The sequence below is a fragment of the Equus przewalskii genome, chromosome 2 (genome assembly GCF_037783145.1).
Source record: "Equus przewalskii isolate Varuska chromosome 2, EquPr2, whole genome shotgun sequence".
Taxonomy (NCBI): domain Eukaryota; kingdom Metazoa; phylum Chordata; class Mammalia; order Perissodactyla; family Equidae; genus Equus; species Equus przewalskii.
Window position 1 is genome coordinate 33,327,230 of NC_091832.1, and position 16,242 is coordinate 33,343,471.

Sequence of the window (16,242 nt, forward strand, 5' to 3'; positions counted from 1 at the left end):
GCCTATAAATGTACATTTCTTATGTGCCAAGAAACGTATACAAAAATGTTAGTAGCATTTTCATAATTGATAAAAATTTGAAATGGTGTCCTTCTGTAATAGAATGGATACATTGTTGCATGTTTATAGTAAGACAGTGAACTCGAACTACAGCTGTGTACACACATGGACGAATCTCACAAGAATAAACTTCAGCAAAAAAAACCAGACCCAAAGGAATATATGCCATGTGATTTATTTGTTTAAAGTTCAGGGGCCGGCCCAGTGGTGCAGCGGTTAAGTTCGCACGTTTTCCACTTCTCAGCAGCCTGGGGTTTGCCAGTTCAGATCCCAGGTGCAGACATGGCACCGCTTGGCAAAAAGCTATGCTGTGGTAGGCGTCCCACATATAGAGTAGAGGAAGATGGGCACGAATGTTAGCTCAGGGCCAGTCTTTCTCAGCAAAAAGAGGAGGATTGGCAGTAGTTAGCTCACAGCTAATCTTCCTCAAAAAAATAAAAAATAAAAAAAGTTCAAAAAGGAAATAAGAATAAACTGTATTATTTGGGGATGCATGTCTGTAAAACAAAGAAAAGCAAAAAACTGATTGTTGTAAAAATATGGGATAATGGGGTTAACGTTAGGGGCTGGAAGTGCTGGTGCTTTGGAAGGAGAATTCACGTGGGGCTCTGGGAGGATATCAGTACTTGTTTTCTTGGCTTAGTGCTATATCAGGTGGTATTTATGTGAGGTTGTTTTATCATAAATAGTTAAGCTGAGCCTTAAAAAATTAAAAACGAAAAAGCAAGCAATAGAGTGAAAAATAAGAAAATACCCTGGGTTCTTCAGCTTTAATGTTTAGCTTCTTAAAAAGTAAAAGATCTGAAGCAAATATAGCAAAATATTAAGATTTAACAAAGTTGGGTGATGAATATATGAATCTGTGCTGTATTATTTTATACTCTATAAGAAAAGAAATGGAGTTTAGCCAATTTTCTTTCAAGATGACATGTCCATCGGCCAGTGTTGCCCCAAATTCAAATGTTAGTATATGTTTCACAAATGACAGCGTAAGCAGATTTCTTTCCTTCAAGTGTCTGTTTACTATGCTAATGTTTCTTGTGAAATTGCAAAGGAAGAATCTGCTCTGTGCAGCATTTTCCAACCCTTCTTGACCACTGGCACTGTTTTTGTTTTTGTTTTTAAGGTAATTATTAGTTTGAGAAATGATACCTCCCAATGGAATCAGACAAATTGAAGACAGTGAATAAAACGTTTACTGGGGGAGGTGCTCTTTTCCTGTGCTTCGTACTCATTAAGTTATTTAAGTAACTTCATTGTTATTATCAATATGTTTTACTGAGACACCCACAGGTTAAATTACAAAGACTTTGGCCTGACTCATAATCATAAGAAATGTGTAGAACTATAGCACTTGCATGGATTATCAGTGTTGGTCATTTGAAACAATGGAATCTTTTACAGTTAACCACACAGAGTCATACAGTATAATCGTAAGTAGTGGTAGTAAATGTAAGAAATAGTGGAAATCATAGCAATGTTTTTTGAGATATGTTCTAAGATGGTTACATCTAACCCCAGTGCTCAGAACCATTCTATTATCTCTATTTCACGACTTTGTCTGAAAGTTGGGACATTACCTAAATAGAGATTTTATACTTACATAGATTTCAAAAATTAAATGAAGAACCTTCGCTCAAACAGATGCTTAGGTCAGCGGTTCTCACCCAGGGGTAGTTTTGTTCCCCAGGGGACATTGGGCAATATCTAGAGACAGTTTTGATTATGGCTACTGGCAACTTAGTGGGTAAAGGCCTAGGATGCTACTAAATATCCTACAGTGCACAAGACAGCCCCTGACAACAAAGAATTTTCCAGCTCAAAATGTCAGTGGTGTCAAGATTGAGAAACCCTGGCCTAGATTATGGGGATTTTAAGATTTAAGAGAATACTTGTTCTTACTGTTCAGAGCAGTTTTTACGCTTTTTTCCTGCCTTGGTGTCATTCACATGGATTGCACACCTCCATTTAAAATCTCTTTCATTACTTTGTGGCAATTATCTAGGTGATGGCTAGAGAATACAATTATATTGTGTGTGGGTTTTCCATGACATCTTAAAGGATAGGCTTTTACGAAGGGAATTCTTTAGCTTTACAGATGAAATTGATGTAATAGTTTTGGCTTTCCCAAGTTGCTCTGTAAATGCCATATTTATTATGCATACGCACACACACTTACACATACACACAGCTGCCTGCCTCTACCAAGTGAAACCTCTGGCTGAAAAGGCTTAAGGGCATCGTGAGAGACAGTAAGCTATGCCTCTGGAGTATGCTGCTGCGTCTGCCAGCTCAGCTAAGATGACTGAAGAGGCCTGCAGGGCCTCCTCACAAACTGCACAGCATGCAGCTAGAGTCACTGCTTCTGTTAGGAGGGCCGTGAATCGAGAGGCAAATGGAGAACAGTGGACAGGAGAAAATGTTATCCTGTCTCTAAATCTGTACTTAAGTTTTAAATTCCATTATTCGTAATTTAAAATTGCTGTGCTTTTGTTTGAATCATAATTTAAATGAAAACCCTCATCTCAGAACCCCTTTAGAAGGTAAGCTCCTAAGAGCAGGGGCTTTTTATGTTTTGCTTTTTTTTTTCCTCCAGTGCTAAATTCCTACTGCCCAAAATGGTTCCTGGCACATAATAGACCCTCAGACATGTGTTGTGAGTGAGTGGGTAAATGCATGAATGAAAGGATAACAACCTGAGATTATTTTCTGCCCTAAGACTGCATTTTTGTTACTTTAGATCTTTGCTGTGGCAGGCGTGCATACTTTAGCTATGAAGAGTGGCACTAAGGCCAGGTTTTTGAGCATTCTATGTCCTCTTCTGCCAGATCCAAAACTTTAGTGTTACCACTTTTTAAGTGCGTTAAAGCAAGATGTGAAAATATTGACAGGACTGAGTATAGGAAGAGACACTAGGAAAACAAGGGAGACACAGTTAAATCTCATCAGATATAAAGCTGGAATTAAAGACGTGAAAAGTCAGCCTTAGGCAACGGCAAGTGGCTGGAGTCAACTGGAGGAGGAGGGATGTGCAACTTGTCTGATGAAAGAGGAAAAAATCTTTGAAGAAAAGATTCGTGAGAAATGATTTACACTTTCATAACTTGACCACCCCGTTTTGAATCTTGTGGATGTCCCTCAGCACTGCATACCTCTTCCCATGTCTCTAATAGGGATGTATTTTGATAGATGTGTTCATAGTACGTACAGACAGAGTATGTTATGTTCAGTTTTAGCAGGTGATTTACTAAGGTCAGGACATAACCACTGATAGAGGAAAGTATGTCACTGTGGACCCCTGAATTACAGTTTGACAATTGATTTGTCGCTGTTCACCTCACATTTTAGAGTTAGCATGGAGGTGCCACTGGATTGTACTAGTCATTCCAAATACTTTACCTTGGACTAGAACATGCTTCTGGAGCAAAATGGCTTTGGACCATGGGTTACCACTAGCATCTTTATCTTCTGAGACAGCATTGAAAATCCTGAGCATGCTAAGCAAGGCCAGGGCTTGTCCTTCCATTTTTTAGTCTCCTATTTGACTACCATAACTGACACACAATTGAGAGCCCTTAATGATTCTCTGGGAGTTTGATCCTTTTAGGGATAAGAAGTATCTACCCTCAACACCAAGAAATGTATCAGCAATACAGGTTCTGTTGCTTGAAGAAAATGGCAACCTGATGCTGACAACATTTTTATGTAAGATTGCTGGCTGACCGGTACGTGGACAAGTCTCATCACAATATGACATAGTACACTGTTAGTTTACAGTGTAACATAATGTCACAGTGTTAGTTTATTACTGTGTAAAAATGAAAAGGTAGGTGTTCTCTAGTGTATCTAGTTTACCAAACAGCCTTATTAAACTCTTCCCCCTGACTCCCTTGCTCCTCAAGAAAAAGAAACCATCTCCCAGACAAGCCATTTGACACATACATATCTTAGTTTGATCAACTACTGTTAATGAAAATTTTAGTTGTCTAAAGAGACCTTTTTCACTGCTATATGTCGCCTTTCATTTTTGTTACTATCTGTGGTCACATTTGCAAGCATTTACCTTGTCCAGTGTTGTGGACTGAATGTTTCTGGCCCCCCAAAATTCACGTGTTTAAGCCCTAACTCAGTGTGATGTAATAAGAGGTGGCACCTTTGGGAGGGAGGGAGGTGTAGACGAAGTCATAAGTGTGGAGCCCCCATGATGGTATTATTGCCTGTATAAGAAGAGGGAGAGAGGCTAGAGCTTCCTCTCTCCGTCACATGAGATACAGGAAAAGGCAGCTGTCTGCACCCAGAAAGAGGGCCCTTACTGAGAACTGAATCTGCCAGCACCTTGATCTTGGGCTTCCAGCCTCCAGGACTGGAGAAGGGAATGTCTGTTGTTTGAGCCACCAATCTGGGGCACTTTGTTAGAGCGGCCCAAGCAGACTAAGATAGTCTTCGTGTTCTCTTGTGACTGAGCGGTTTCACTGGGCCTCCTGACCAGTCAGCGTCCAGCAGACAATACGTGCTGACTTAATAATGTTAGAATCCTTTTGAATTTATCATCTCTTAAGAACAAAAATATTACCGTGTATCAGCATTCTCAGAGGGTATGTTCTCACTGGCCTGTTTTCATTTTTCCACAACCCTGTTAACCACCCCAGAGGATCTTAAGATCATGTTCCGAAACAAGTCGTTAGGGAATTCTGTAGCTAGGCATTCATTCGTTTAGACATATATATACTTGCAGATCTGTGGCTATTCTGTTGATTGTTCAGCTTTAATACTTCCGTGTGAATATATCTAAAAAGCTTACACACAGTCACATGTTCATTATGGCCTATATATGTGAAACGTCCTGTACCATCATTTTGGGATAGCAGATGCTCATTTTTCTTGCCTTTTGTGGTTCTCTCCCTAATTGCTTTGTGAGCTAACTTTGCTTACATACTTTCTTTGATGTTTGTGTTATAGGTTACTTTTGATTTTTAATCATAAACATGTCAAATACAGCTCCAAGTGTTTAAATATAGCTACATTAGTTTATTGAACTCTTAATTATGTGCCAGCTATTTGCTTTACTTAGACTGTCTCATTTAATCCTTCCAACAGTCCTAAGAGATAGATGTTATCATTCCCATTGTAGAAGGAAACAGGTTTGGTGAAGCTAAGTAACTTGACCAAAGTCACAGAGCAGAGCGGGGATCGTGACTATCTCCAAAGCTCCTGTTTCAGCAGCTACTTTATAATGTCCCTCAAGCTACAGTCGTTGGAATGTCTTCTTTTGCACTTGAAGTGACTGAGGCTCAAGGAGGTGACCTGCTCAAATATATATAGTTGATTAGTTATAGAGCTGGCATTCAGATTCTGATTTTGTGACTCATGATTCCAGTGATCTTTGAATTTCAGCGTTCTGAATTTCCCAGTTAGAGTCTGTGACTTATGAAGTGCTTCCACCAAACCTATTTCATTGGATGGTTAAAGCTGCACTCTAGGTTGAACCACAGGTATTGTGCCTCCCTTGTTTTGGATGATGTACCTGAAACTTGGATTAGAAGAATTGCCTTTGTTTAAAAGGCAAGTAAGCAAGATTGGCCCTGGGCTAACATCTATTGCCGGTCCTCCTCTTTTTGCTTGAGGAAATGGTCCCTGAGCTGACAGCCGTGACAGTCTTCCTCTACTTTGTGCATGGGATGCCGCCACAGCATGGCTTGATGTGCGATGTGTAGGTCTGTGCCTAGGATCTGAACCTGCCAACCCTGGGCTGCCGAAGCAAAGCATGCAAGCTTAATCACTACACCACTGGGCTGGCCCCACAAATCTTTTGATCCTTAACCCAGCCCTTTCAACATAGCCTTCTCTACATAAAAGGTATAAAAGGCATAGTTTTTTTACATCCTTTGTGTAGGAAAATTCTCACTTGCCTTATGTCATTTCTACTTGTTCCTATAAACCAAAATGATCACAGATGGTATTTATTTAATCTTTCCGACTCATTTTAATTCTAGTCCCTCTCACCATAAGACAGTGGCTTGCATTTTCATATTGTCCACATTTTTCCCATTGTTTCCACAGTAAATCTGTAATTCAGGAAACATCTCTTTAGGGCTGATAGATTGTGGCCCAGGCAGTTTTTATCAGATCAGTCAGTTATGTCCTTAGTGTTGACATAGATGATGCTGATGACTATGACAAGAAGCTAGATAGGACCTTTTGACTGGTTTAGTTGTGTTCTTATAAAGTAGCAAATTAAATATAATCGCTGATTTTTAGAACCTTTAGTTTGTTCTGGAACCTAATGTCATGTTGGTGCTCTATTCTACACCACCTTACTCATGGATTTGTTTCTTGGTTCACTTGGTAGTGCATTGTTTGCATTCTGGGTCCTCTGTAGTAGAAAATAGAGTCTACTTTTAGGTTTTTCTTTGGGAAACCTTTGCTTTCATGTAGCATCTCATTTGAAGGCTGATTAAACGCCTAACCTCTGGTGCGATTTTAGATAGGCCTGACTATGAAATGATTTATAATTGCTTGCATTTGTACAACCTGAATTTGGCAATAAGAATATGTTAGCTTTGCTGTAGTTGTCTGAAGAAGTATTTGCTGTTCTTCTCTTCCTAAGTTAATGTTTCCTGCTGAAAAGAAAGCGTAATGAAACACTTGGTCCCTTGGTTGGTTAGAACTCGTTAAATGGTCTTTTGTATGTCATAGGGAATATGTTGGAGAGTGTGCCATCAGTTCTGCACAGATATACTATAGCATCATAGTCCTCAGTTCTCAAGAAGTTTCTCTAGCCATTCAGCCTTGATCAGCAGCTCTCCAATTCCATTCTGGTTGATAACATTAAGTCTTTTGTGAGTATAAATACAATACATCCCATTTTTTACCAAGTTTCTTCCACTAAACCTAGGGCAAAGACCGTGCATGCATTTCAGAACTTTAGGAGTGACTTTGTGATTCCAGAAAAACTATTTTACCATGTTATGCAATAGCTGTTCAAAATGGTGCTCAGGGGGTTTCATCTGTAAAATAGAGTATTTTAGTCAATCACTGCTCCAGTCCACTTTCTTTACGTTCTAAACACATTCGTAAGACTGTTTGGTTAGAAGTAACCTTGAATATAGGAGCTATTGTAGTTAATAGAAAACAATTATTATTGGATTTGAATGGAAACCTTGTAAGCATCTTGCTTCCAAGTGGCCCCTCCCCTGTACTTTGGGTCTGTCTGTATATCAAAAAAATGTTTCTAAGGTGACCATTTGTTAGACTGAACTTTTGTAGAGCTAGTATTTTCTTGTGGCACATAAGAATTAATAAACATACTATATTGATAGTCAAGGTATGTACTAGCATTACTTATTATGATATTCCCCTGAGGAAAAGATATCTCAAAAATCCTCAAATATGTCCCCCCTTCTCACTTTTTCTAGAATAAGGATTTTACCTCTAGCAGTTTTCCTATGATCATGAAATTCTCCCATTTTTTGTCATTTCTATTTGTTCCTTTAAACCAAAGTACCTACAATGGTAGTAAGAAAAACAAAGGTAATAATCCTACAGAGTTTAAAAAAAAAGATCTAGATAAGTGCAGGATCACACTTGTAATAATATTACATGGATTTCAAAGTCAGCTAGAGGTACAACCAGCCATAAAAGATACAGTACATTTATATGAGAGGAATGTGTATCTTTTCTGTATAAAATTTAAGACGTCTTACCATTGAAACATGAAATGCCTGAAGCTAAATTATATATCTCTTGTAGAATGCTTACCTGTGGTTCAGTCAGCATTACTTTGTATAATAAAGAAAATAGGTATTTTAAGAAAAGCCTTAAATGTTTTTAAGTAATCTTGCTGCTTTTGCATTTTCCTATCTGGATGTAGCTGAAAGTACCCATGGCAGACAAGCCTGGTAACACAGTGAATTTCCGGAAGCTGCTACTGAACCGTTGCCAGAAGGAGTTTGAAAAAGATAAAGCAGATGATGATGTCTTTGAGAAGAAGCAGAAAGAACTCGAGGCTGCCAGTGCTGTAAGTCTTTTCACAGAAAGCTAATGCTGTGCACTTCGAGTGTTATCAAACAGAATTTTCATGAAGCCGGCTACATCTCCTCCCTACTACTTCAATAGGTGCCTATGGTCTTTCTTCCGTGTGGAGATACTATATTGATGTTTAGAGGAATGCTTTATTCCTTTTAGTGCCACATGTTAGAGCAAATCAACTTTCTGAGATAGGGATTCAGAACCTAGACTTCAGAGAGATCGCTGAGTTCCAGAAATCTCCTGAAATGGATGGAAACTTTTGAGTGTAGTGCACTTTTCTGAGGAGTAGGTTTCTAGTTGCTACGAGATTCTCAGAGGATATTCCTGACCCCCTAGAAATAGTAAGGACCATGAATCTAAGTGTTTGTTCTTAGCATCTATTGTGCAATACAATTTTCATCAAGATTCTATTATTCTTCCTTACACAACAGCCAGAGGAGAGGACAAGGCTCCATGATGAACTAGAGGAAGCTAAGGACAGAGCCCGGCGGAGGTCCATTGGTAACATCAAGTTTATTGGAGAGCTGTTTAAACTCAAGATGCTGACTGAGGCCATCATGCACGACTGTGTGGTGAAGCTGCTCAAGAACCATGATGAAGAGTCCCTAGAGTGTCTGTGTCGCCTACTCACCACCATTGGCAAAGACCTGGACTTTGAGAAGGCAAAGGTAAAAATCCAAAACCTCAGAAACTTCCAGAAGGGGCTCTTTGTCAGTTGCAAAGGAACCAGGACTGTCAACATAAGCACTTCATCTTGTCCCAGCAGTGTAGGCTGTTTACTTTTTTTCTTTTGTCCTTCTCCTTGTCAATGTTTGGCCATCATACTCCTTACCACATTTCCATTAAAGTCACAAGTGAAGAGGGTTCCAAATTATATCAAAGCCAGTTCCTGAATTGTTGAGATTATTCATTTTTCTGCATGACCATTTCAGAGGTCGTTTGTTAAGGGCAGAAATTGAGGGCAGAAATACGGAGAGAAAAGCTACTATAGGCCAGGATTGAGAGTCATACAGACATGACTAAGAACCAGTAGCTTTCTTAAGTTTATGCTCTAATTAATAACACAGCTATCTAACCCTAATATAAGAAATCATTAAAAATATTATAATTCATCATTACGTGGTGCTCTCCAAATAAAAGCCAGGGAAATTAGAAATGATTCTAGGAAATAATGTCAGAAATGTTTCTTAACATCTGAATCAGCTACAGTTATGTTTGGCTGTGACAGAAAACCCGAAATATCAGTGGTTTATGCAAGATTGAGGTTTATTTCTCACTCGTGTAAGTAAGGAAGTCTGAGACTGGTCTGCTGGCTCAGAGATAATCAAAAAATCCAGTTCATCCAGCTTATCATTGTGTCATTCCTAAGGTATAGTTCTTGTCCTTAATGTTCTTAGCAGAGAAGGTTGGAAATGGGCAAAGGACACAGGCACCTCTCTCTTAAGGAAGTTTCCAGGGGGCTGCAGTATGACGTTTCCTTTTATATTCTGTTGACCTGTGATTAGTCACATGACCATGGCCAGCTGCCTGGAATATGTAGCCTTCATTTTGGGTGTCATATGCTCAAGTAAAAATTCTACCATGTTACCTTTTGGCTATAAGTTGTATTCCTAGGCCATTTAAAAATTCTATATGATAAAATTACATTTAAATTCCTCAGCCAGGAATGCTAATGATTTTGTCTTTTGCAGCCCCGTATGGACCAGTATTTTAATCAGATGGAGAAAATTGTGAAAGAGAGAAAAACTTCATCTAGGATTCGATTCATGCTTCAGGATGTGATAGACCTAAGGCTGGTGAGTAAACAATAATAAGCCTACCTCTTCAGTCTCTGTTGAGGAAGTGGGTTGGGGAGGCTGTCCTAGTATTTGCATGTGTAAAAACTTAATGCTTTTGCTACATGACTCTCAGAACTTGAATTGACAAACTGTAATGAGGGAGCTATGTGGAAGGACAAAAGGCGTATATATACCTACCTGTTACATGTTTCTTCTCTTTAATTATCAAACCACATTGCAGTTTTAAAATCAGCCATTCTGAATTCAAACCGTAGTTAATTAAATTTAGTCTTAGGATGCTAAATAATTAGGAAGCCTCATCTTCAAAATGAATACGTTTAACTTCCCTGAGCCTTACATTTTTAGTCTCTAAAATGGCATGTTGCCTACCTTGCAGATGTGTTATAAAAATTGAGTGAGGTAATTATGTAAGGTGCCCAGCTCATAGGAGATGTTGATGTTTTCTTTATTGTTTTTCTTGTATACCCTCCTGTTCTGCTTTTTTTCCCCTCATTTCTCGTACTAGGTGCAGTTTTTACCATTACTACCTCTTTTTCTCTTCTTATTTTAATTCCTGCTGGGAATATACTGCAGCCAGCTCTAAACTAGAGAAAGTGAATACTGGTCCCACCTGTTCCCTGCCTGCATGTAGACCAGTAGCATTGATGATGGTTCTTTATCTTGCTAAGCCCAGAGGTGACCTCAGGATCCTTATTACCAAAGCCACTACCACTTGATTAGAATTTTTATGCTGATTTTAACCTATGTGCCATCCTTGCCTCTAGCTAATATGAATAAACAGAAAAAACTTCTCCACCCATGCCTTCAACACCTTGGACTTACATCAGATGTTGGGACTGTAGCTGGAAATTGAAGGAAAGGGAGAAGTATAATTATGAGGAGACGACTTGTTTTGTCCTTAGCAGAAAGGATAACCAAAGGGCAGAGTGATGTGGCACTTTGAATAGAACACCAGAACCGTGATATGGAAGGAAGAAAAATTCTAGTCATCCTTGATTTACAACCCCCAGGGAGTGTGATATGAACTGAGTAGCAATACCCCAATTAAGGAAAGGCCAAAACATCCTAATTTTTCTTGATTTCTCTTCTGTCTTCTTTCAAATATACAAAATAATTTTTAAAAAATACATTTGGACCAATCTTTCACTCTTTTTAATCCATTGGGTTTTGGAATGCTCAATGTAGAATAGTTCAGGGTTTAATGAGAAGAATTAATTCTTTAGCTCTAATCCCCTAACTGCACATATTGCCATCTGTAAGACAGATGAAAAACTGCCATGGTACCAGATTTTATATGTATTTTTACACTTTTCCAGCAGTGGAAAGTATAAAATAGATTTTCAAAGTTTTGTTATTTTTAGTTATGTGGCTGATAACTTTATTTTCTCATTTTATAGTGTAATTGGGTATCTCGAAGAGCAGATCAAGGGCCTAAAACTATTGAACAGATTCACAAAGAGGCTAAAATAGAAGAACAAGAAGAGCAAAGGAAGGTCCAGCAGCTCATGACCAAGGAGAAGAGGAGGCCAGGTGAGGGTGGAGTCGCCTGGGCGGTAGCGTGCTTGGGAGTTTGAGCGACAGACGTTTAAGAATTCTATGTTTAGATGTGAAGTGAGATGAGAAAAAATAACCCAAGGATTAGAGTGGTGGTTGGTAAGGGAAGCAGTTTCACCCAGAGACTGGTTATTGAGTCAGAGCAGAGAAGGCAGGAAGCAAACATGATTTCTTTGACTACTTCGAAGTCAGTAATCAGCAAGACTTTACTGAGCATCTTCTGTATACTCAGTCAGTATTGGTAAGGGATATAAAAAGGAGTAGAAGATACTCTAGAAAATACTTTTCCTCTAAAAGCTTACAGTTTATCTGGGAAGGCAAAACTAATAGAGGGAACATTTGTTAAGCAAATGGAAATATTATCGATGATGAAGTGTATTCTCTATTAAGGTTGTTAAAATTCAGAGAAGAAGAGAGCGAGAGAGAGCCGGAAGAAATCTTTATTTGAGGAAGGGACACTTGAACTGAATCTTGGTGGATGGTAGATATTTGGAAGGGAAGAAAGAATTTTAGTCATGAAATTAAAATAAACATAAATTGTAAAGAGAAATAAACAAGCCTGATTGGAGCAAACTTTAAGTACTTTAAGGAGGAATGGAAAAATGTTTAGAAGAGTGGAGCCAGATTAAACTTTGATTTGATTTGGACATTAAGGAGCCATTGGAAATTTTTGAGCAAAGGAGTAATGTCAGGCCAGAGGTATGTAAATAAAATAAGTCTATTGCTGTTCACATGATGAATCAAAGGGGTACACTGAACTCAGGAATGTTACTGTTGCTGAAATCATACATGGAAGGAAGTCTACCTTGGTAGCAATAAAAATAAAAGGGAAGAAACAAGGAAAAAAGCAAAGATGAAATACAAGGCATTTTACACCTTAGAAAATAGAAAGTCCATTGGCTAAGTTTAGGAACATTGGAAGAGGAAACCTTTTTCAGAAGGGAAATGATCATTTTTCTGTTAAGCCTCTTTATTTTGAGGTGACAATAGGGCATCCAAATGAGAATGCTCATTTGTCCCCTGTGCAGTTAAATGATTAGGGTAGTGACTGGGTCCCATAGAATAGTGATTGAGAGCATAGACTTGGGAGCCAAACTGTCTGCGTTTGAATTTCAGCTCTCCTGCATCGTAGCTTTATGACCTTGTACAAGTCAGTCTGTAAAAGGGATCTAATTACAGTACCTAGGATTTATGTGAGGATGAAATGAGGTAATATCTGTAAAGTGTTCAGCATAGCAACTGGCACATAGTAAATACTCAATAACCATTAGCTGTTGTTCATCACAGACACAGTAGAGCTCAGTGAAGTTAGGAGAGATGAATCCTCCAGGGAAGAAAATGTGCTTTTAAGTTTCGTGGGACACCACACTTAACTTCCTCATCCTTGTCCCTAGCCCCAATGCCTTTCGGGTATTGACTTTTATTTACTATTGAACTAGACTGAGAGGGAAAAGATAAGAAAGCCTAATCCGTGGAGGATGTCCGCATATGACTAAAGGAATAACTCTTGGAAAAGAACAAGTGGAGAAGAAGAGATGCTAGGATATGTGTCAGAGAAACAGGGAAGAACCAAGTCTTCTCATTATTATGAAAAACATTACTTTTCAGTAATATCAGATAGCACAGAGAAAATCAAAAAGTATGTGAGGATCAGAAAATCTTTTGGATAGACTATTTGGTGGTCTTTTATTCATTCAACAAATGTTTATTGAGTTCCTGTCGCTTAACAGGAGGGAGTCCCTTCCTTCATGCAGCTTCCATCTTACCGAGAAAAAGACAATAAACAAATACTTAAATATACAACTTTTTCAGCTATGTTTCTTCTATTAAAAAAAAAATAAAGCGGAGAGGGAGGGAGTGGGGAGTGCAGGGCTTGGTTGGGGGGACATTACAATTTTAAATAGGAAGATTGGTGTTTGAACAAAGCCCTGAAGCAAGTGAGGGAATGAAGTCCTGCAGCTCTGGGCTAAGAGGGTTTTCAGCCAAGGGCATAGTAAGTACAGAAGCCCTGGAGCAGCGCTTTCAAGGAACAGCAAGGAGGCCGGTGTGACTGGACTAGAGGGCCTGGGGAGAGTAGTAGAAGGTCGAGTCTGAGAGACGGGGCCAGATTCTTTAGAGCTTGTAGGCCATTTATAAGGAATCTTTCTTTTTCTCTGAGTGAGATAAAGAGGTAATAAGTGTTTTGAGCAGAGAAGTGATAGGACCTGACTTACGCTTTACTAGAGTCACACTGGCTGCCATGATAAAAACACATAAGGGTGGAAGGAAAGCCATTGAGGAGGATTCTGTCTTTATTTTTTAAATTTTATTTACTTATGTTTTTTGGTGAGGAAGATTGGCCCTGAGCTAACATCTGTGCCAATCTTCCTCTATTTTGTATGTAGGATGCCGCTACAGTATGGCTTCATGAGCAGTGTGTAGGTCCGTGCCCAGGATCCAAGTCCCTGAACCCTGGGCCACCAAAATGGAACGCGTGAGCTTAACCACTGTGCCACTGGGCCGGCCCCAATGAGGAGGTTTTTATACTAATGGAGGAAATATTTCTGGCTTAAACCAAATTGATGTGGTGGTGGTAGTATTTAGAAGGGGCTAGCTGCTGAATATGTTGTAAAGGTTGAACTGACAAGCTTTGCTGACAAATTGGGTGTGAAGTGTGAGAAAGAAGGAGTCCAGGTTTTCTGCCTGCGCAGCTGACTGAAAGGTTGGAGAATTAGGTTTTGGGGGAATGATCCGATTATATTGTGTCATTTGATAGCATTAAGTGAAATAAACTTTGGAATAAATAATTTCCGTTTGATTTCTCCCAAAGTGTTCTAATCATTAACTCTGTAACACTAGATTTGGCCCTCCTTTGTCTAGGACTAAATCTCTGTTCATTTATATCAGCTGGTTTCTTCTAGGTCAGTAATGTTTCATGCAAGATCCTATATAGAGTACTTCTGCTTGACATTTTCTTCTTGTGGGTATTAAAGACACTGCCAGCAATGCTTTACTAATATCTTTTGTCATTTTCCTTGGTTTTGATTGGAGCTGCTAAGTTGAAAATACTGCTCACTCTTTCACTATCAAACTGACTTGAGACAGACGAGAGACTGCCTCACTCTCTCCTCCCTGCAGGCGTCCAGAGAGTGGATGAAGGTGGGTGGAACACTGTACAAGGGGCCAAGAATAGTCGGGTACTGGACCCCTCAAAATTCCTGAAGATCACTAAGGTGAGTGTGACATTTGAAATACAACTTACGCCTCAAAATGTGACTCTCGGAATTACTTCTTGCTCATATAAAATAGCCCTACTGCAGATTTTATGGGGTGGTTCTTTTTTAATGTAGATGCTTTTTTACAAGATAGTATTGATCAGTGTATTCTTACCTACTTGTCCTGGCAGTAGTCCTTTTTATTTCTATGAGGATTTACTAAGGAGGAATTAACTAGGTTAAATTCTTAAAGTCACGAGATGCTTAATAGAAGAGTGAGATTTTGGAAGCCATGGTCAATTGCATGCTGTTCAGTGTATCCTTAGCTCTGAGGAAGAAGCAACCACCTGTTTTAAGTCTAATCATGAAAAGAATTAATGGTTTGCCATACCCAAGGCCAAAAAGAAATCCAAGAGGGCCTACCAGAAATAATTCTGTGATAAAGATTTAGGGCCGGCCTGGTGGTGCAGCAGTTAGCACAGGTTCTGCTTCTCGGAGGCCCAGGATTCACTGGTTCGGATCCCGGGTGCGGACATGGCACCGCTTGGCACGCCATGCTGTGGCGGGTGTCCCACATAGAAAGTAGAGGAAGATGGGCATGGATGTTAGCTCAGGGTCAGGTTTCCTCAGCAAAAAGAGGAGGATTGGTAGTAGTTAGCTCAAAATCTTCCTCAAAAAAAAAAAAGATTTAATATAGTCTACTTTTCCTCTCTCTTGAGAATCTATGGGCAGTAAGAGGAAAGAATTTTCTCCTGGCCAGTGTTTTTAGCAGTAGTAGTTGATGATCACTGTGAGTAGGGGGAAGAATCTTGGAGAAAGTAGAGAAAGTGGAGTTACATTTTGTAAAAGTGGAAACTTCTACAGCCCAGTGGGTTTTGCAAATCATTTGCAAGTCTAATGTGATCCTTACTTGTAATACACTTTCCATAGTTCTGAAAATTGACAACTTGCCAGTAGGATACTAAGGGCAGTCTAAAGCTAATGTGAAAATCTCAAATGAAAGAAGATAACTGACAAAAAGAATAAGACTGAGAAAATTAGAAGATGGGTACGTTATTTGCATCTTTATGGTTTTTACATTTTTAAATTTTTATTTGTTTATTTTGAGGAAGATTAGCCCTGAGCTAACATCCACTACCAATCCTCCTCTTTTTGCTGAGGAAGACTGGCCCTGAGCTAACATCCGTGCCCATCTTCCTCTACTTTATATGTGGGACACCTGCCACAGCATGACGTGCCAAGTGGTGCCATGTCTGCACCCAGGATCCGAACTGGTGAACCCCGGACCGCCAGAGCACAACGCGCACACTTAACCACTACGCCACTGGGCTGGCCCCTGCATCTTTATGGTTTTGTCAAAGCATTGCTCAAGATAGAACATTCCCTTTCTGGATCTTTCTTGACGCTAATTAGCTAGGATCACCCTCTCTAAGGTTCTGATGCGTTCTTCTAGCTGTTTACATTGCAGGGCAGGACTCCACTGCTGTGTACAACTTGATCCCATCCTCTCCCATTTTCAGTGAGAGGCAGTTGTAACCAAAACCTTGTATTTAAAGAATTCCTCCAGTATCAGCCCCAATATCTTTGAAAATCGTCTCAATACTTAA

General features: G+C 39.4%; 1 protein-coding gene across 50 annotated transcripts in view; it reads left to right on the plus strand.

Moving 5' to 3' along the window:
- EIF4G3 (eukaryotic translation initiation factor 4 gamma 3) overlaps positions 1–16,242 on the plus strand; it is a 319,678-nt gene that overhangs the window by 260,510 nt on the left and 42,926 nt on the right. For 49 of the 50 annotated variants that reach the window (XM_070599696.1, XM_070599791.1, XM_070599639.1 and 46 more), the window contains 5 exons: positions 7,931–8,077; positions 8,520–8,756; positions 9,780–9,884; positions 11,285–11,417; positions 14,559–14,653. In XM_070599696.1, the coding sequence (XP_070455797.1) occupies positions 7,931–8,077; positions 8,520–8,756; positions 9,780–9,884; positions 11,285–11,417; positions 14,559–14,653 (717 nt within the window). Of the gene's footprint in view, positions 1–7,930; positions 8,078–8,519; positions 8,757–9,779; positions 9,885–11,284; positions 11,418–14,558; positions 14,654–16,242 lie in introns of those variants that run through there. The other variant, XR_011534615.1, reaches the window with a different exon arrangement.